Here is a 21,476-nt window from a genome sequence, read left to right as displayed (position 1 = left end):
AAATATAAAAGATAAACACTTACAATTCGAAAGGTAGGCCGTCTCTCCCAATTCATATAATTCGATAGGAAATCTGTCCAAAATCTTAGTCCTAAGACTCACAACTCAATTTCATGCATAAACCTAACCCTAGACATAACAAACTTATTTATATCTAACAATAATAATAATAAAAGAATAAATTGCCTTTAGGCGTACAAAAGTCAAATTTGCCCTTAGGTTAGGCGCCCTCGTAACATTTTGTTTGACTCTTTATGATTGGCTCTTGAGATTTTGACTCTGTTTTAGTTAATTAAGTTGATTGATCAAACAAATTTTATTGCACATCACCACTGGCTGTCCTAGCTGTTTGCTGTGAACTACTAATGGATAATGTGGATGGCAACCTGGCAGGGAAAGTTAGCCTTTTTTACTTCTTTTAGTCATATGTTGTGGTTGTGTTAAACTTTTATCGCTAGATATTCTTTGTAAACTAAAATAGTATAATTTGATTTATAGATTAGCACTTTATGGAGTATTTTTGAATGGAGAAGGTCGAGGGAAGTAAATGTGAAAAGAAATGATGATGCATCACTTTCCAAGGTTTTAAAAGCCTAGTCGAACCAGCCCGTTTCACTATGAAGTGGGCATACAGTTGGTCCAGGTAGCCTTGAAAATCGTTTTTGCATTAAACCAATGAAAATTGTTGTGAATTGCTAGCCAAAACGGCGAACCGATGAGTTGGTTTTATTTTTATAGAACTATTCGTCCAAAGTATATTTTTAATTACTTTTAGTTATCAATTCAATGATTAAATTTTTTCATATAAGACTTATTACTATAGTTATAAATTATATTAATTTAAACTTATAATTATGAATATAAAAACCTTAAATTTAATCAAAATGAGTAAGGGTGTAAACGAGCCGTACTTGGTGAGCCTAAGGCTTGTTCGGGTTCGACTTCTTTAAATTTTTTTTGTGCTCGACTCGTGTTCAAAATGACTCGCAAATTGCCTGTTCGTGTTAGGTAATTCTTAAATTTTTTATGATCTTCATCTCTCAAGAAGGTTATGCAAGGGAGATATTGAAGAAATTCAAGATGGAGAATAGACAATCCATAAAAACCCCTTTAGAATGTGGAGTCAAGCTATCACAATTTGATGAGGGAAAAAGAATTGATCCAACGTTTTTCAAGAGTTTGGTTGGAAGTTTGCGCTACTTAACATGCACAAGACCTGATATTTTTTATGCCGTTGGATTTGTCAGTCGCTACATGGAGACTCCGACTGTTACCCACCTGAAGACTGCTAAAGAATTATGCGTTATATCAAAGGTATAATTGATTTTGGCTTATTTTACTCATCATCAAAAAATTTCAAGCTTGTAGGATATAGCTACAGTGATTGGGCTGGAGACATGGATGATAGAAAGAGCTCTACAGGGTTCGTGTTCTTCATAGGAGACACTGCTTTCACTTGGATGTGTCAAAGAAACAACTAATTGTCACTCTTTCTACTTGCGAAGCAGAGTACGTGGCTGCAACCTCATGTGTTTGTCATGCAATTTAACTTCAAAACCTATTAAAAGAGTTAAGTTTACCACAAGAAGAGGCGATTAAGATTTGTATTGATAACAAGTCTGCAATCGCGCTAGCAAAGAATCCTGTTTTCCACGATAGAAACAAACACATTGATATGCATTATCACTACATCAAAGAATGCATCGAAAGAAAGGAGATACAAATGCAGTACGTGAAGTTTCAAGACCAAGTTGTAGATATTTTTTACCAAGCCACTCAAGAGTGAAGACTTTATTAAAATGAGAAGTTTGCTTGGAGTCACAAATCAAGTTTAAGAGGGGGTGTTGAAATATAAACTTGATTTTATTTGTTTAAATAAAGCTTAATTTCTAGAAGCTTATTCTAGAATATGTGGTAAGTATGAAATTATTGTGTAGTAGGTGTGGTAGGTGTTGAATTATTGTGTGGTAGGTGTGGAATTATTTGTAACCATTGGATTGGAATTGTGGTGGCACAATCCTAGCCATTAATTTAGAATGTGTCACTAGTATAAATAAGGGTGGAGTCTTTGAGTTTGTATCAAGCCAAATTAAGGTGATAAATAAGAGTGAAGCTTCTTCCATAAGTTTTTTTTTAGCCTTTATCATATCCTAAAAGCTTCTCCATTCCAACATGCATCTGACGTATTGTCTGATATAAATTATTGTTTAGACTTAAAAGAAAATTTTATAAGATGGTGATGAGTCCTGCAGTGTTTTATGGCACAAAATGTTGGCCTTTAAAAAGGAAGCATAAGACAAAGTTAAGTTATGTGGAGATGATAATGATTGAGTGACTTGACACTTAGAGATAAAATGCAAAATGAATATATCCGTGAAAGGATTGGTGTAGCTCCAGTTGCAGTTAAAATTAGCGAGAGCCGTCTTAAATGTTTTGGTTGCATTAAATGTTGACCATCTGATGATCCAGTTGGAAGAGTAGGTGTATTAGATTTAACTTATGTTAAGAAAGGCAATTGTAGACTTAAAAGGACTTGAGTATATTGTATAAAAAATGATCTTAATTTATTACAATTAAATGAAAATATGATACTCAGTAAGACACCATGGAGAGAAATGATTCATATAGCCGATCCCACTTAGTGGGATAAAAGCTTGTCTTCTTATGGAAGAGAGTTGACCACAAGTTTGGGTAGGGAGTGGCCGAGAGAAGTTTTCTTAGCATTTTCATACATACCACCTAATTCTTATGTATTTAAATGTCTAGTATAAATGTTTTATTTTTTATTTATAATCGTAGCTAAAATTTTTTAAATTTTAATAATTTATTGTTTTTCAAAAATACAATATATAAATTTAATACTCAAATATTATACTAATATGATTAATTTATTATTTAATTAATTGGAGTTAAATTAAGTCGAACAAGAACGAACAAACCTTTATTTTTGTTTGGTTTATTAGCTTAATGAATGAATCAAACACGAGCTACTTAGCTACCTGAACACAAGCTATTCGTGAACAGCGAGTCTTCTACATGATGTGGGACTAAAAACTTTGAGTGTCAAAGTATGATTTAAGCTGTGAAAATAAAAATAGTTGGACATTGAAAACTGGGTCTTAAAAATATTAGATGAGCAGCAAAATATTGAAATATTATAAAAGAATAATGCTATTTTTTTATATTATTTTTTTTTTCTTATTAATTATTACAAATTATGCTATTAGTGTAAAATATATTCTTTTTATAAATTATATTAATATTTACATGTTTACATTACATTAGATTTTTAATTTTCCAAATATATTATATACATACATATATATATATATATATATATTTCTTATACATATACAATTATATGCTGTTGAGTTGTATATGAAGTTTTAAATTTATAATTACTAAAAATGTTAGCTTCGTTTAAGTTGTTACATATTTATCATATATTAACATTATTGTATCATTTAAATCATATTAAAATAATTTTAATATTTATTATGTCATCCATTTAAACCCCTATTGAACCTTGAACCTCTCCTTGTAGTTCAACAGTTTTTCTGATTTTCACAAACTTATCACATTCTGTTAGCATAAAGCTCCCTTATTATTACTCATGTCATCTCAACTATTTTCACAAAAAGAAAAAACAAAATTGAATTTGTAGATTTGAATTGTTCTCATATCCGTAGAGTAGGTCCGTAGGGGTGATAATGAGAGGTGCTTTGGCGAGCAGGTGTTGGCCTGAATATGAAATTTTAATTTTGGCTTTTGAGTTGACTCAAGCCATGTTTATTAATTTCAAAAATATTTTCTAAAATTTTAATTGATTTTATTTTCTCTCTCTACATTGCTATAATAGATAGAGAGAGGAGTAGGCATTTTTTATAAACAAATAAATATAATTAATTAATTAATTAAGTTTGTGTTAAAATGATTAAGTTTGAGCATCCCTTACATATAGAAAATTGATTTTGATATTGTGCTGTTTAAAATTTGAGAAAAGTTTTAAGGCATATTTGTCAAGCCTACCAATGAGCATGCTGACGCCAAATAAGCATTTAATATTTTTTCTTACATGGCTTATATAAATCCAATCGTTTGAAATGCAAGATTGATACTTGGGAGAGAATATTATTTCTGTCTTTATTATTTAAAGGCATGGGGAATTATGAAACCAACTCGCTTTTTTGAAGAATATTTGTTTATCGATGGGATTTTGTCGGGCTTTGTTCCTAATTAAATGTGCGTGAATAAGAAATTACATCTATTGTTGTCTGGACATTTATTAACCTTTTTTAGGATTCATTTGCATTTGATTGTATTTTTTTCTGTGCTGTTGTTTAATTCTTATATTATTCATCATCTTTTGCTTATTTTATTCTGATGTCTAGATTGACAGTTATTATAATTATTTGCTCATTGATCTTTTTTGGGCATGTTGTATAAAACATGATCGTAAATTACTAGAATTAAAATGAAAATATGACACTCAATAGGACACAATAAAGGAAAATAACTCATGTAGCCTATCCCACCTAGTGGGATAAAGGCTTGTTGTGGTCGTCCTGTCATCTTGCAATTGAATATGGTTTATCTTGCTCTGTTTTGCCAGTTTTATTTCTTTTTATGATTGCACACACAATGCATAGTAGCAGCTTATAATTTTCTGAAGTTTTTATTTGAAATATGAACTTTTCAGCCAATTTACGACGGACTACTAGCTTTGAAGCCCTACAGTCAGCAACCAAGTATGAGCCATTGCTTTATTAATTTCTCTTTCAACTTTATATGGTTTCCTTGTAATGTTGATTATATTTATCTGTCCTTTTGGACCTTTGTATATCCTTAAATAAAGTTTTAACACGTATATGATGTCATTCTTTTTATAATTTGTTTTTTAATTTGTTCTTACCTTTTCTGAACAAGTGCATGGGTTTAGATGTGCGTTACTTCATGCATTATATGGAAATAGAGTTCTAATGGATTACTGTTGACTGGCAAACAGATTTAGATGTGCATTACTTCATGCATTATATGGAAATAGAGTTCTAATGGATTACTGTTGACTGGCAAACAGACTGAACTGTGTTGTTGTTGATATTTTCCTTTATTAGTTGGTGCTATGCTTTTCCTCCTAGTTTTGGGGATCCAGCTTGACAAAGACAAGCTAACAATTTTGGTAGGGTTTTCGGATGACCTAAAGGCTTGGAATGTGGTATAATGGGAGAATCGGGCCTCATAATGCTTTATGGAGCCACGAGAGGTTTTGTGGCTTCTTGAGTTACCTAATCCAAGGAAATACTTGTATGCTGCATTAATGTATGTATTTGTGCTTGAAAGTTCGTGTGTGTGTTTAGTCATTTGTTGCATTCATGCTTTTAGAAAATTCGTGATATTAAAATCTTGATAAAATCAACATTTCTTTGTTGCTTATTCTGATGCACTTCTCTTCCCTTTGTTTAGTTCAAACTCAAACCCGCTTATTGTGATTTCTCATAAGATGCAGTGGGACAAAGGAATTTTGTTCTTGCTATGGGATTATGCGACTTTTCTAGAACATTGAATTTTTATGTTTTCCAAACTTGTGTAACTTTACTGTATTGCTCTTATAACCTTGGAGTGGTATCATATTCTGTTTGAATGCTAATAACTATCTTTTTAAAGAGCTCTTCCTGCAGATTATCTGAGGCTGGATCAGGATATTTTGTCTCCTCTTGCTGGGAAGAAAGAGCTTTACACCTATGAAACTCGTGACTTCTGGGAGCAGATCAAGACACCAGGGTGGGTGCTATCTTTCGAAACTACCGATTCTATTTCTCTCCTTTCACCATGAATATATGTGAATTGATAACCAATTGCATTTTTATGATAATCAGGATGTCTTTGAAATGTTCAGGCTTGTATCTTGCTCAATATCGTCATACTTCCCCTCATCTTCTTTCTAGAAGCAAGGGAAGTAGAAGTGCTACCATAATTGATGATGTTTACATTCATCCATCTGCAAAAGTACATCCAAGTGCTAAGGTACCAGTTCTACATACTTTCATGGATCCCCAATTTGTTAGGAGTGTGAATTTGTTAATTTTGTTGGTTTGATTTTCCAAACTTTGTCAAATTAATCGGTTTTTGTTCTCATTTAAAAACTAGACCAACTAATTTAATTTCTAGTACCAAACTGAACTAACCAAACTTTTTGTTTGGTTATTTCAGCTAGTTTTGTCAAACTGAAGATCAAGCGATTCCGGATTCTTGGCAGGAATCTGATCCTGTAAAATGGCCCTGAATCTTTGAAAAATAATGGCAAAACTGTAGAATAAGGATGTTATAAAACTAGCCCAAACACGAAAACTGGAAATTCTGGCACCAAAACCTGCAATTTCCTCCTAGAAAAAAAGCGTGTTTTTATTTGAGATAACAACAGTTCTGTGTGAGAGGAAGCTGTAATCTTCTTTGTGGCATAACCAATTTCTTAAGAGGTAGAGATGTTGGGTGGGGTGTTTTAGCTATTATGGGACGAGGCGCAGGCCTCATAAGTATCGGATGTAAGCCCCGCAATATATAAGAAATATAAAAATTAATTATTTAGAGATAAAAATAAGAATTTATACTCATTTAATTTCAAAATAACTTGTCTTGGACTAAAATATTCAAGATTTTGGTATAAATCCATCACAATAAGTACAAACATATAAAAATAAGTAAACATGTTTGAGACAAAAAATAAACTAGTTATGCGCAATCAATCTCAATTATTGAATATTATTCATTCTTCAAGTCCTTCCTCAAAATCTTCTTTCTTTTTCACTAATAGTTGTATCTAAATCACAATCAGGCCCTTCATGTTGTCTATATTTATTGTTCACTTTATTAAAGTCATCGTCTCAGTCTCAGGTGCATTCACAAATAATTTTCCTTATCATTATTGCCTATATTATAAAAAAACAAACAAATTAATTACAAATACTGCACATCAAATTAAATAAAATGTACCCTCAAAATTAATACCAAAATATATACTTTAGATGCAAATTTCACTGTAGCTGCAGTGAAATCATTGTAGCTATAGTGAATTCACTGTGGTTACAGTGAAAATCCGAACATTAATGCATTCTTACATTTTTATTTCTGCAAAATTGCGGTTCCTGTAGGTGATAGGCATGGATTGCATGACGGGTGTCGTTGTGGGAGAGATATCTCGATTGTTGCGACTACACAATGGGGAGAGATGTCTAGATCACATGAGGCTTTCTGCGGGAAAGACGTCTCGATTTCTCGAGGCTTTCTGCACTTTATGCGCCAGCGTAAGAGTGCGGGAGAGGCAAACAAGTGCAAAATTCAGTAAAAGGCATGTGGGGGCATATGCCCCATGAGCCTAATTGGGCTGGGGCCTATTGCCTAACACTTCGCCTTAAGGGCAACAAAGGAGATAACTCAAGTGTTTAAGGGTGAAAACTGGTTGTTTTTCTAGCGGTAAATTGGTGGCTTCTATTGCTGCAGAAAATGATGTTTTCATCTAAAGAAAACCGTTTTCCTTATTCCTCCACCGGCAGTAGTTTACATTAACCAATATCATTATAATGTAAACATTGTAACATAACATAGCAATTAAGAACAAATCATATTTTTTGAGTTAGCACCTCACACAAAACAGCAAAGCTCAAAGCACTTACTCCTAGTTTAGTCCATCAACACTGATACCTAGCCCATTACAGTAATATTCACCATCAACATAGAACTTGAAGTTACAGCCCAAATTTAAATGAATGAAGGTAGATATATTTAAATGTTTCAGCAGGGATGTCTTTCAAAGAAATTGCAAATTCATGCCACAGTAATTCACGGCTCATGTTATCTTGATATTGTAACCTTCAAAGTATCATGCACGAGTTGACATCTCCAATTCTCATGAGTCAAAGAAAATAACTAGCTGGAATGAATAAGCAAATCACTAATTGCTTTACTAGTTTATTATTTAATCTGCTTGACTAAATATAAATCGGCTCTCTAGTGTATCAATTGTTTTAGAGTATAAGAAATAGTGCGAATACTTTCTATAATATAAATCGGCTCTCTAGTGTATCAAGTGTTTTAGAGTATAAGAAATAGTGCGAATACTTTCTATTTAAGTTACAAATTGTAAGCTGATAGCAAATATTTTAATATTAGATGAAGTATTGGCATCTTTAAGAAATCTGAGAGAAGAAACTACAATTAGTTAACAGATTATGCTTGGTTACGATGACAAAACAATATTTTACTTAAAAATATTATGCTCACGAAATTTTTTGTCATGATTTATGTTTTCTTTCATATAAAGTGGAGTTAATGTTCCAAGTCCAATGCTATGTATAAGGTTTGCATGATTACAGGAAACTGCGAAATGCTAAAGGCATTGAGAGCACATCTCCCTGTTCTTATTGAAAACTTGAATGCCACTTTGTAGATGGAATCTGCCAGAACGTTGCAAGCTACTTAAGAGTGCACAGGAAAGACCTGTCAATTTTCAAATTCACCCAAAATTTATCAACTTCTGAACACTAGATCTATCTACATTGCTAAAGAAAAGATAAAATTTTGAAGTTTTTTGTAAGATTAATAGAGAAAATCAATTTACTGTACAAACTGCTGTGTGAGACTGAGACACTGGCATTGATTCCCTGAAAATAAGCCTGTTGATCTGAGGTCAGGCAAACACTTTGACATGATTTTCTTCAAAACTAGTTTTACTTGACACTCCTTCTAAGTAAAACTGAAATTAATACCTCTTAATAATTAATTTGCTGGGATTTTGAAACTTTGGACAAGCCTAGACAAGAAATGCTTTGAAGCCAATATTTTCGACATGTTGAAACTTTAACTTGTCAACAATCACTATGACTGTAAGGGCTTCCCCAGCAGACCATTAACTTTGAAACCTAAAAATATCATTCCTTATACCTGCTGGTTGAAATGCTTACTTAGCTTGTTGAGTTTCAAAACTTATTTGTGTGTGTGTGTGTGTGTGTGTTTGGGACAACCACTTTTGTTAGCCCATGAACTAGTAGCCGAACTAACCTTTGCGTCACTGGGATAAGTCTTTTGGGGTCACTAGGATAAGTCTTTTGGGGAAAAAAAATCCAATTACTCATTGTCTTTGCCTTTTTTTTATGAATTTGGCGATGAAGCCACACTTCTGCTTTTGTCTTTGACACCTGTCTTTTTTCTTATGTTTTGTTGGGTTGGTTATTGATGAGAGGGGTAGCACTTTTGCAATTATTTTGATTGAGGATTTTGCATGGTAGACTAGGATTTTGTGAAGATGACAGTGGTTGAACTTCTCCATGATGAGCATTTAACAAGGAAATCTATTGTAAAATTTGAATTATATAAATCACTGTAATGAACGATCAATTGTAGAAGATCAAGAACTTGTAATTATTAGAACAAAAGCCTCAACTTATATTATGTAACTTCAGTTGGTGTGATATTAACAATTATTAATCAATGCTATTCAAAGGTAAAGTAATACCTGAGTGTAATATGTTTTAAATTGTGGTATCTAATACAAAATAATGGTGACGCAAATGATATAGTTCGTATAGTTAAGGCCTATGATGCACCGATACTTTATAATATGAAACATACAATGCTTGACATATGCATGGCATGATGTGCCCGATATGTGTCATGCATGTTGCAAATGAGCCTAATGAAAAATAAATAATAATAAAAGCATCAACTCCTGATAGAGGCTTCTAATTTGGAAGGATATTATCGGCATATGCTTTGAATAATTAATATATTTAGATTACCTCTTTTTATAATGTTCATTCTTTTAATCTCTTACAAAAAGACAAAATTTATCATTATATGAAGTGGATTATATGTGCTTCATGTTTATTTTTCTGTGCAATTACTATATCATGCTTTTAGTTTCTTGGTATTCCTCGTTTGGATTATTCTTGTGTTGACTTATTACACTGACTGAATGTGCAAAATCAGCTCTTGTGTAATAGGAAAAGTAATTTGCTAAGTCATCGATATCTTTCTTTGTCAATCGGACAAAATTCTTCATTTCTATTCAATTTTTTGTTAGAATCTAGGGTGTGCCGGTAGATTTACACCGAATCTATGATGCGCAGATACTTCTAACTAAAGGAGTCGCGCAGTGTCTGTCGAACACAACATAGAAGCATCAGGCTAAAATAATTTATCGGCATATGCTTTGAACTATTAATATATTTAGATTACCTCTTTTTATAATGTTTATTCTTTTATTCTCTTGCAGAAAGACAAACTTTATCATTATATGAAGTGGATTATATGTGCTTCATGTTTATTTTCTGTGCAATTACTATATCATGCTTTTATCTTTAACAATTGTTACGGTGGTAGTAGGCTTTGGAGGGTTGGAGTCATTTGTAGATCAATGGGGACAATTTGGAGCGTTTTAGATGCAGTAAGGCTAAAGCGACAGACTTGGACAGGGCACGCAGTAGAAAACCACAACTATATGAGAGGACAAAAGGTTGATGGTGGTAGAGAAGGGAGGAGGGAGTTCTTTAGGATGATTTTATTTGATTTCTGGTGGAGGCATCATGCTTATTTATAAGCAATTATAGTATGAGTTTAATTTAAATTCAATTCTATCTCTTTTTAATGTGCTTGTAATTCAAAAGTTATATTATCCTTTATGAACTATATAATTTAAGAGGAGGGATCTTATCCTTCCCAAAACTAATCCATGAAATTAGAAACAAATAAATTTAAAATTAAAATACAATCCTATTCAAAATAAGTTCAAAATGCATCCTAACCTTGGCACCCACTGCTTAGCTATCTATTAGTTCGATTTTTTGTCTTTTAATTTTGATTGCTATGCTTTTGATCGGTCTTCAACTTTTGCTTAGGGATTCTTGTTAACTTAATTTACAGTCTCAATGGTGTGATTTGAGAATCAACACCATAACAGTCTCCGTCAAGAGATCTAACCATCAGAATTCCATATCTTATGATTTCTTTGGTTTCTTCATGATTTGGTGCCCAATTCCAGATTATGAATGATTTGTTTGATCATTATCTTGATTTTATTCCTTGATCACAGGCCTCTTATTTAGGATAATTTTGTTCCCGTTCAATTATAGCTCCAGATAAGGGAAGGATGTTTGCCCAACTTTTCTTTGGTTCACCGCATTGTTGCACTGGGTGAATACACCCTTTGTCATGCTCCATTAACATACCTCTTAAGCCTGGCCATCAAGTATAGAATGTTCTAATGGCGCATCAAATTCTCCATATTTGCCATTGATTACATCTCCATGTATGTTGGTATAATTGGCATGTATTGTCTCCTATCTTCTTGATAATCTAGAACGGCGCATATCATATTAGCTTCAGCTTTTTGCCTTCTTTCTATCATTTGCCTAAATGCAATCAAATATGATTACTTACTTGGAAGTAGGCTTTGACAAGATGCTGATCATACTTTTTCTTGTCCTTCTGTTTATCTTTTTGCAACTATTTCTCTAACATATGTATTATTTGAATGCCTTTGAAGAACTTTGTGTTTTTTCTTAGTTGACTTCAATTCCATCATTATTCATTAGTAGTGGGGGTGATGGAGAAATTTATGTTTGGCTGGCTTTGGGAGAAATAAACCAAACATATCTCAAATGGAGTGTTTATCTTCGATGAGTGTACAAACTTTGTTAAAGGAAAACTATAGGTAAGGTATCATATCATTCTTACTCTTGGGCTGCTTCTTACTATAGTCTCATAGAAGATGCACGATAGTTTTATTCTTGATTTCCATCTGTCCATCGGTATGTGGATGGAAAGTCGTTTTCCTTATTGGCTTTGTATCCATCATGGTTCACAATGCCTTCCATTAACGCCAGAGGAATTGAACATCTATGTCAAACAAAATGGTAGTTGGAAGTCTAAAGCATGCCACATATTTTAAAGGAATAATCGATTAGGCTTCTCCCCCGATGATGTGTTCAAGATAATTATCTTTGTAAAGTGATTGAAAATACCAAAAATTTGCTCCTTTTGTATCATATAGCCCTTCCAGTAAGTCCATGATAATGCTTTCCCATGGACAGCCTGGCACTGGTATTGCTGTATGCAATTTGAGCTTTATGACAGTAGGAATGGATTTATTGCATCATATGTACCCATTCACAAACATTCCTACTTCCTTTTTGAGCTAGTAGGTGTACTATGCAAGTTCTACATTGTTTTTCCCTTTACTAAGTTTTAAATGATTTCGGATGATTGAATCTTAATCATTCTGTATTTAGTACGTCCAACGAGTGTACATGACTGTCCATTGTTATAAAGGTGCACATCTAGTCAAGAAAACTTAGATGGTTATGTTTTTGTCTTCTAGAACTTCTTTTAAGGGGAACTAGTAGTACGGAAAAATCTTTTTTTAAAAACCTGTAGTTCTAGCAAGTCAGTGGCACATGTACTGAATTGTAATTTAAGGTGAATATTCTTATATGTGAGAGATGCAAATGGTTGGGATGTGGCTGATGGTGATGATGATTAATTTTTTTTTCAAGTGATTAATTTTTCACATGACAGATCCCATAAGTTCTTGCGAACAATTATGTAACTTAATATTTTACCTACTGTAATAAATTATGCATATAAAGGTACTCCAAAGTAGTGCTATTTTAGTGATTTCTTTAATAATTTATTCTTTTCTAATTGACTTTGCATCATCACTCAGCACATAATATTCATGTTGCCTCTTGTAACAGATTGGCCCAAATGTCTCCATTTCTGCAAATGCTCGCATAGGTGCTGGTGCAAGGCTTATCAGCTGCATCATTTTAGATGATGTTGAAATTAAGGTGTGAATCGGTTGTGCATCAAGCTAAAATGCTCAAATTTTTCAAACCCTCGATAACTTCAATTATTTTGACTCAGGAGAATGCTGTGGTAATACGTTCTATCATTGGATGGAAATCATCCATTGGAAAATGGTCGCGTGTACAGGTAAGTTTTCTGCTTCAGTATTTATTATTTCATTCACATCTAACTTGAAGAAACATGATTGCAAACTGTGAATTTTTATTTAAACTATAAGGTATTAATCACATGCCTCCTATCACTATTTATAGACTCATAGCTCAAGTTAATAGATAAAGTTTGTGCAGGATCAATCTCTATCTAATTTTAAATTAATTATACAAGATAAACATTCCGAATTAATTTCAAATTTCTAATCAACCAAACAATACCTCAGGCCCAAAACCTGCATACTCATGCCTGGTTACTAACTTCATACAGACAGTAGCCGTGTGTCCTTTCCTTTTATCTTCCTATTTTTATTTGAATTATGGATATGTCCCTATTTTTATTGGGCCCACACTTTGTTAAATAAATGCCAAAAACCACCAACCTTCCCATCAACCAACACATAATCATGTATATTATAGTATAAAGAAAAGTTTGGTCATCTTAACCCGATTGCCTTGCATGAAATATTTGTAAGGTCATTTGTAATGCCTTGATTCTGTCTGTTGCTGTGCCATGAGCCTTTAAAAACTGGTAGAAACATCATTTATTTTAACACTAATACATGTGTTTATATATAGGTAAATACAAACATTAAAGTAGAAAAGAGATAATGAAAAATAAAGAGGATAATTTTCTACAATTATGAGGTTATATTATAATGATAAAAATAAAATATGAAATTTAAATTTTTCAATCTTGTAAAATCTCTATGATAATACTTTCTCAAGCTAGAGTAGATGCTAGAGTAGACACACGCACATATCAACTATGGTGGGCTCAGAACTTTGATAAATAGGTCTTCTACCTGATTGTCATGTTTAAAAATCATGCGTTAAAATTACAAGGAAATCAAATTGCTCTTTTAAAGTTTTCATCCCATAATATTTTACTGGGTAAAATGTGCTGTAGTCCCTATCTTTTAGCTTTATTTTTGAATCTGAAGATATTTTAGGGTTTTGATCTTCAATGGATCTCTATTATAAAAAACATCAAAATAATCATCAATTTTTGGTTGGTTATGCGCTGCTAAAGCAATATTTTTGCAGGAGATTTCTTCATATATCCTCAAATTCTCGTAAGTGTCCTAAAGTTCCTTGAATGGGTTTTTAGCACAAATGGTATATTAGATTCTGTGATTGCAAATAAGCCTGCTTAACCATACATTGTTAACAACAAATAATTTCAAAATTTAGGGCTTGTTTGGGACAATTGTAGTTGTTTGAAAAAGCAGCTTCGTAAAGAAATTGTTATTCAAAAAATTGTAGTAGCTATTATTAATTTATTTATTTTCAAAAAGTCAAACCACAGCTTTCTGACAGTCACCACACTTTAATAGCTCAGATTAAAAAAAAACAGCTTTCTTCCATAGAAATGTTTAAAATGCAGCAAGAAAGAAGTTCTCGAAACAGAGCTGTGGTAGCGATAAGATATAAAGTTGGCAAAAAGTTGTTCCAAACAGACCCTCATCATTGGTTGTCCATAGTGTCGTTAGAGACCCTTTGAAGTTTAGATTCCTTCAGTACTTCTGTGGCATATATTCTTTGAGAGAGAAATACTTTTATTCGTAATTTATTTTTTGGCTTTGAAGTTAGATTCCTCAAATGGTTGTGGCATATAGCGCTTTACAGTCTACTACTAAAACTCAAAAGAACATAGAACTGGCATATATTCTTTGAGAATGAGAAATATATTTCTTTTTTGATGTGAAGTTTGATTCATTAGAAATGTTCTGTGGCATATAAAACCTTCACCTCTCCAATCACTAGTTATACAACTTAAGACAGGGAAAAGTGATGGATGTAAAGATTATTTGACCCAGTCATATTCTTATAGGCTTTTTGGGATCACTTTTATTTTTGTTTTTTTAATATTTTGATTTAAATTAAAATATATTTGATTGAAGTAATTGTTTTTAAAATACTTGAAACATCTTTTAAATATTTTTTAGTTTTTTTTTTTTTAAATAAGTTGATTTATTTTTAAAATAAAAAGTAAAATTTTGAAAATTATACTATCAATTAAATATTTAAAAAATAAAAGAGAAATTTACATGCATAACTCAATTTTTATGTATTTAGAAATATAAGGCCTAAACTTCAATATTTGCATTTATCACTCATTATTTATAAACTTTTATAGGAAAATATGTATTTCATTTTTTTTTTAAATTTAATTGATAGTGGTATTTTTGATATGATATTGATGATTTGATTGCTATGCATGTAAATATGAAAGTTTATGTGTTAGACATGTAAATACACAAGAATTTTGTGGTCTATATATGTAAATATTCCAAAGCAAAGACAGGAAACAAAAGCGAAGGTAAGCACGCCCTTAATTAATCTATTAAACTACGCATTTCTATCCGGCAGCTGTGTATTATTTTTCAGGAATGATCTATTGATTCTCCAAGATCCGAATTATGTTAATTAACTTTTAAATCTCCTTTTTAATCTCAGGGTGAAGGGGATTACAATGCCAAACTTGGAATTACAATCCTTGGTAAGATCAATTATCTACCCTCTCAATTTTTCTTCCTCTTTCAGTGTCCATTATTGCTTTTGAAAATGAGCCTTTTACTTGAAGGGAAATTCACACACATACCACACAATTCCCATATACTTAAACTTTGATATTTACACACTTATAACATCTATGCATAAAAATTTAAGTGCCATGCCTGTAAATACGAATGTTTGGGTATTTAGATATGTAAATATATTAAAATTTTTGGTATGTATGCAAATATGCCCCTTGGAAGTTCAAACTAACAGTTATTGGCAACAAATCAGGAGAGTCTGTAGCAGTGGAAGATGAGATAGTGGTTATTAACAGCATTGTCCTCCCAAATAAGACCCTCAACGTCAGTGTACAGGAAGAGATTATCCTCTAATAAACCTCTCATGCTTTTATTCTACTTATCATTATCTTATTTATTGTTTTATATAAAGATATCTGGAAGCTTCATTCCTAAATCTTTTAATGTTAATTCGATGTATTTGGAAAATAATTTGTATTTTGTTGAACTCTCCTTCCAGTTTTATTTTGCAAAAAACATTGGTTGAAAATAAAAATTTTATTTGTTTTGTTGAATTTTGGTTGTAAGGTGCATTGAAGGAGAAATTGTTCAAGTGTGGCGACCGTGCGTTCGGACGATGGTCTGGATGGGCCTACGTGTGATTCACGGCAGTGTGGCTGCATCTAGAGACTATCGTTCGAACATGCGGAGAATACACATGTTATGACAATTATGATTATTATGCAATAATCATAAGAGAAAATGGTACTCAAATTTAATAAGATATTGATTGGTACAATTTGCATAATAGAAATAAATTTTAATATTTAAATTATACCCAAAATTACTATCAAATTACAAAAAAAATAAAATTTTTATTATATCTTATTTATTTAAATCACTCTTTTTAAAATGAAATATAGCTTTTCATATCATATTTTAAACTGATTATGTTACTAATATGTTAAACAAATAAACATTAATAGTTATATTGTAGATATGTATAGGATAAATTTACATACATACCAAAATTCTTAGGTAGTTACATTTCTAACCCCCGAACTTTGATATTTACCCAATTAAAATGCATATTTTCACTTTTTTTTAAAAAAAATTAACTAAACGGATTTGCAAATTCCTGCCAATGCATTAATTTTTACCTTGAAATGCATTGTTTTTACATAATGATCCAATTCAATTCGAAAACCTACTTTTGCATTGCATTTATTTTGGCAGCCAAAAACCTATAAACTCGTATTGCACCAATTACAAAAGATTTACAATAAACGCTCTAAAGAATCGAAATTTTCCGGCAAACAGCAGTCACAAAATCAACTCATAACTCTTCAAAATCTTCAAAGCAAGATGATGGGATCTCTGATGGAACGATCATGGCAGATACAGCTTTGAACTGCAAAAAACAAGTTTTTCAGGATAATTACAGCTTAAAATCACATACATACCCCCCAATTCCTATGTATTTACATATCTACCATATTAACTTTGCTTCTTTTTTTTTTTTTACTTTAATACCAACCAATTATGTAATATCACATAAGCAATGTGACATGTATATAAATATTGAAGTTTTGGTGTTGGATATGTAAATACATAGGAATTGAGATTTATGTACGTAAATCTTCTTCAAAATGCAAAAGAGAGAAAGAAGGGACCTTCGGTTGCTTATATTTCTCTCTGATAGCAGTTAAAGATGAGAACTTTCGATTCATCTGCATATTATGCAGAGCTAAGACGCAGTCTTTGAGATCAGAGGAGCTGTAGCCTGTGTATTGTTGCAGCTTTGAGCTCTGAAATTACATAAATTACAGAAAAAAGATTAAAAATTTGTTCAAAGGGTTGAAATCTGAAAACTATTTAGCTATTTGTTCACATTCAAAAATTCATCAAACCATGTGAATGATAGGAATTAATGAATATTTGGTTTTACTGGTGATGAAGCTGAAACAGACTCCAATGTATTTACATATCTAACATCAAAACTTCAATTTTTACATATATGCCAACTTACCTATGCTTGAAAACGTGCTTTTCACTATTTAGATGGTATGAATGTAAAAAAAAAGCAGCAAAGTTTAGGTATTAGATATGTAAATACATAGAAAGTTTGTGAAAACTATGCTTACCCAAGGATGCACATTTGGATTCATGGTGAACCTTGCAAGGAACACAACAGATGCAGCAATCAAAGAAGGCAAAAACCGAATGCAGTCATAATCCAGCAAGCTCAACTCAGCAAGAAAATTAGCCAATAATTCCGACTGCAAATATATATTAATTTTCAATAAATTATCATCAACATTAAACAAATTTAAGAAAAATAGAAAGAAAGAAAGAAGCTCAGATTACATTCTTGTTTTCAACGCCAGCATTAATGAAGTTCCTTAAGAATGTTTTGGCAGTAGGATTTCCCATCTCAAAATGCAAGCTTTTCAGTATGTTGGCCTCCATCTGCACCAACTTCACACAGAACAAAAAATCTCAGTTTCCAAGCTAAATCACATCTACTAATTATAAATTACAATCACTAACCTCTTTCTTGGTATAAGTATTATCAGTTATGTAGCAGAAATCCTTCACCTTTGGCGGCTCAATCTCTTCATATTTCCTGCAACTCCATTGATGAAGAAGATTAAAAACCAGACGAAGAAGAAGAATGAATGAAACTAAAAGAATTCTCAAAAAATTAGACTTACGATGCAATGAGCACAGAAGAAACACCCAAAAGCTGCAATTTTTGCTTATCTACAGCATTGCATGAGAGAAATCTATCAACATAGGAAACTGCGAGATAAAGAGTGTCAGATAAGAGCTTATACTCTTCAGCCACTTCAACCAACCAATCCACCAAAATCCCTCTCATATTAGCAGATATAACCTTCTTCTGCACCTTCTCCATATAATTCCGCATCGGCCTTCTCCTCTCCTCTCCCTGCAATTCCCCCCAAAAACCCTAATAATCCAATCTTCAAAAAAAAATTCAGAATAAAAATCCAATTTTTGAGAATGGGCGTGCCTCCAAAAACCGGAGATAAGCAAGAACGTCGGCTGCGTAGGGAAGGCACAGCTGGGGATCATCTTCTTCATTGGCGATGTTCGAGGGCTCATCTGGTACGGGCTTGGCGCGTCTCTTTTCTTCTTTCTGGAATCTGGATCTGGTTTTGGGGCCATGATCGAAGTTTGAGAGAGCCGGAAGCTCGGCGAGTGCGCGGCGCTTGATGGGTGGAGAGATGTCGGGGAGAGCAAAGCGCTTCTTGGAGGCGGCAATGGTGGGGAGCTTCTCTTTGTGAACCATGGCGAGAAGAGGAGGGATTGGAGGAGAGAGGGGATAGAGAAAGATTTGAGCTTGGAGGTGTAGGAGGGAGGAAGGAGGGTGGGTAGGATTAGAATGGGGGATTTGAGGCGCTGTGATTTGAATTTGGAGGAAATCAGCTCTGTTTTTGTTTGAAATTTTTTAGGGGAAAAGTAATGGTGGGATTTGTAATGGGCGAAGAGGGGAGCGCCAAAATCATTTTTTTTTTTTGCTTGGCGGGAGTGCGTCTTGTTTGTTTGAAAGGAAATCAAATGAAATGGGTTGGGAGGGCTAAATAGAGGGAGATTTGGGGCTGAAATTTTAAATTTTTAATCCAAAGTTAGATCAAAATTTCAAATTTTTAAAAATTTCTTTTTTTTTTTTTAGAGTGCTGCAGGCAAGAATTGTTTTATTTTAAAAAGTTAGGCAAGCCATCTCGTGAGGGCTCTTGTCGATTCGATGAGTGGGGTTAGCTCGTTAGCTGACTTATTTAAAAAAAAAAACTAATATAAAATATATTCAAAATATATTAAATTTAAAAATTATTTTTAAATATTAAAAAATATTTTAAAAAATAATATTTTGTATTTTATATTAAGTGATTTATTATTAATTTTCTTCTAATTCCTCATTTAATTTATCATTTTGTTGTAAAAATATCTTAAATTTATATTATTTTCTTTCTTTTGTAATAAATAAGGTGGACAATTGAGTGGACTCGAACTCCTGGATTTAAGCTCGAGCTCAAACTTGATAAAATTAATCGAGCTCTGGCTTAAACTGAGGATGTCTCAATCTACTCAACTCGCATATGCAAATGAACCAAATTCAAGCACGGGGTATAATTAAAAAATTTGAAAGTTTAATTGAATGGTCTAATGATAATCAAATTTGGCGTGATCAACCTTTACATTAAGCGGCTAAATATCACTCAATTTTGAGCTCGTTAAAATACTTAAGTACGAAAAAAATAGTGCATAGTCAAAAGAATTAGCACGAATCTACAATTAATGACCGCTATATAATTCATTTATTCTTGTTTTATATCTGCCTCATTATTTATTCTACCCTTGGTATGTGAACATCATGATTTAAATTAGCCAATTAGGGTTAATCAAGTGAAATGATTTTTAATGGTCGGTCGGGCTCAATTTTCTTGACTCCATTGAATCGATCGAGATGGTCTTAAATGTTGGACCATGAATTTAGTTTGATTATTGTTAATCGCTCGAAAATCAATTTCAATTTTGACTCGAATCAAGATTGGATCGAAATAGACGAGTCGAGCTATGATCTGAAACTTTGGATCAATTTTTTTTTTTTCCAATTTCAAGCAATATATGGATCGGCTCGTAGTATAATTTACTAATTAAATTTATATATACTTATAAGTATATATGAATATAACAAGTCAGGAGCAAATTTGGGGCTGGTATGGATCCAAATAACTCCGCTTGAGCCGGTCAATTTCAACTTTGAATTGGATCGAGCCGATTCCAAATCAAAACGATTCCAAATAATTCAATTTGAACCAAATTATTTCGATTTAGAGCCATATCGGGCTCGATTCAATTTCGAATATAGCAAGCCACAAGCCGATTTTGAGCCTATCCCAATTCGGTTCGATATCAGATGAGCATGGAATCAGATCCTTAAGTGCCCCGCTTAAATGGTTATTTTGGTTAAATTATGGCTATAATTTCATCAATTAGCCCATTGGAAGGCCAAGTAAGGGCATTTACACATGCACCACTCAAAACTCGTGTTTTTACATATCTAACACACAAGCTTTACCTTTCATGTCATATGAAATACTCCATTACTTGTAAATTTTAGATAGTGAAATGCATTATATTTTAATGCATAGGTAAATGGGCATTTATGAAAAATTTGAAATTTATATGGTTGATGTGTAAATATATACACCTATATATTTAATTAAATTCAATGAGACTAATTTGGGCTAATTGAGAAAGATTTAAAGATTATTTTAAAAACACGAGTACAATCATAGAAGAGACAGAATGTAAATATATCGCAGTCAGATATAGTAAATACGGATTTACATCATAGAAGAGACAGAATATGAGAAAACAAAAAGACGAATGTTGGAAAATTTGATCCAAACACTAACTTCATAATATCAAACATATTAACCCAACAATCCCAATTATTTATTTCTAATAATATTTATACAAAGTAATAACCAAACCAAATAATATGAAACCGGCCCACTCCATACCGGTCTAATCAAACCGGCCAGGACTCCATCTCGGCAAACCCTTGCTAAAAAAGCTACAAACCACCCTCGAATCCAGAAGCTCCAAAACCGGCTTAACATCAACACACCGCGGGACCTTATACTGATTAATCGAAGCTCCCCTCGCCACCGCATAATCCATCAACTCCACAAAAGTCCCGGTCCGAACGACCCGGATCTCAAGCGGTCCAATCGACCGGTCCGCCACCCGGCTCTGCCTGTAAACCGAATTCATCTCCTCCTCCATCTCCAAGCAACATTTCTCCATCACTCCCCCTTCCAGCTCCCCCTTCCGCCGCCATAGCAGCTCCCAATAGATTACATAATGGCCGGGAATCGTATCCGTACACGCTCGGCACGTGTACCCCGCCACGCTGACA

At 32.8% G+C, this 21,476-nt stretch overlaps 3 protein-coding genes across 4 annotated transcripts in view; 1 reads left to right on the top strand and 2 right to left on the bottom strand.

Moving 5' to 3' along the window:
• Positions 1 to 16,042, top strand: part of LOC110033811 (mannose-1-phosphate guanyltransferase alpha) — a 29,299-nt gene extending 13,257 nt beyond the window's left edge. For both annotated transcript variants that reach the window (XM_020737921.1, XM_020737922.1), the window contains exons 10-16: positions 4,700 to 4,748; positions 5,665 to 5,781; positions 5,877 to 6,024; positions 12,747 to 12,839; positions 12,916 to 12,984; positions 15,468 to 15,510; positions 15,801 to 16,042. In XM_020737921.1, the coding sequence (XP_020593580.1) occupies positions 4,700 to 4,748; positions 5,665 to 5,781; positions 5,877 to 6,024; positions 12,747 to 12,839; positions 12,916 to 12,984; positions 15,468 to 15,510; positions 15,801 to 15,901 (620 nt within the window). In that variant the 3' untranslated portion in view covers positions 15,902 to 16,042. The remainder of the gene's footprint in view (positions 1 to 4,699; positions 4,749 to 5,664; positions 5,782 to 5,876; positions 6,025 to 12,746; positions 12,840 to 12,915; positions 12,985 to 15,467; positions 15,511 to 15,800) is intronic.
• Positions 16,043 to 16,668: 626 nt separating this feature from the next.
• On the bottom strand, positions 16,669 to 19,076 carry LOC110033826 (cyclin-A3-1-like). Its single transcript, XM_020737941.1, has 7 exons — positions 18,561 to 19,076; positions 18,241 to 18,476; positions 18,077 to 18,152; positions 17,894 to 18,004; positions 17,671 to 17,805; positions 17,200 to 17,334; positions 16,669 to 16,937 (listed from the first exon to the last, which is right to left on the bottom strand). Exons 1-7 carry the CDS (start codon positions 18,837 to 18,839, stop codon positions 16,863 to 16,865), a joined length of 1,047 nt encoding a protein of 348 aa, XP_020593600.1. The 5' UTR covers positions 18,840 to 19,076; the 3' UTR covers positions 16,669 to 16,862.
• A 2,006-nt stretch (positions 19,077 to 21,082) lies between these two features.
• The window catches only part of LOC110033820 (probable indole-3-acetic acid-amido synthetase GH3.8), a 3,359-nt gene continuing 2,965 nt past the window's right edge, over positions 21,083 to 21,476 (bottom strand). The window contains exon 5 of the mRNA XM_020737935.1: positions 21,083 to 21,470. Coding sequence (XP_020593594.1) covers positions 21,083 to 21,470 — 388 coding nt within the window. The remainder of the gene's footprint in view (positions 21,471 to 21,476) is intronic.

Source organism: Phalaenopsis equestris, unplaced genomic scaffold, assembly GCF_001263595.1.
Source record: "Phalaenopsis equestris unplaced genomic scaffold, ASM126359v1 Scaffold001303, whole genome shotgun sequence".
In the NCBI taxonomy this organism is placed as follows: domain Eukaryota; kingdom Viridiplantae; phylum Streptophyta; class Magnoliopsida; order Asparagales; family Orchidaceae; genus Phalaenopsis; species Phalaenopsis equestris.
This window is presented reverse-complemented; position numbering and strand designations above follow the sequence as displayed.

Bases quoted from the DNA above. Each gene is read 5' to 3' on its own strand.
- LOC110033826 (XM_020737941.1), bottom strand. From the start codon at position 18,839: ATGGTTCACAAAGAGAAGCTCCCCACCATTGCCGCCTCCAAGAAGCGC. The intron at 18,477-18,560 runs GCACGCCCATTC...GGGGAATTGCAG, and splicing joins CTTATCTCCGGTTTTTGGAG to GGAGAGGAGAGGAGAAGGCC. The intron at 16,938-17,199 runs GTCCCTTCTTTC...TGTTTTTTGCAG, and splicing joins AGAAATATAAGCAACCGAAG to TTCAAAGCTGTATCTGCCAT.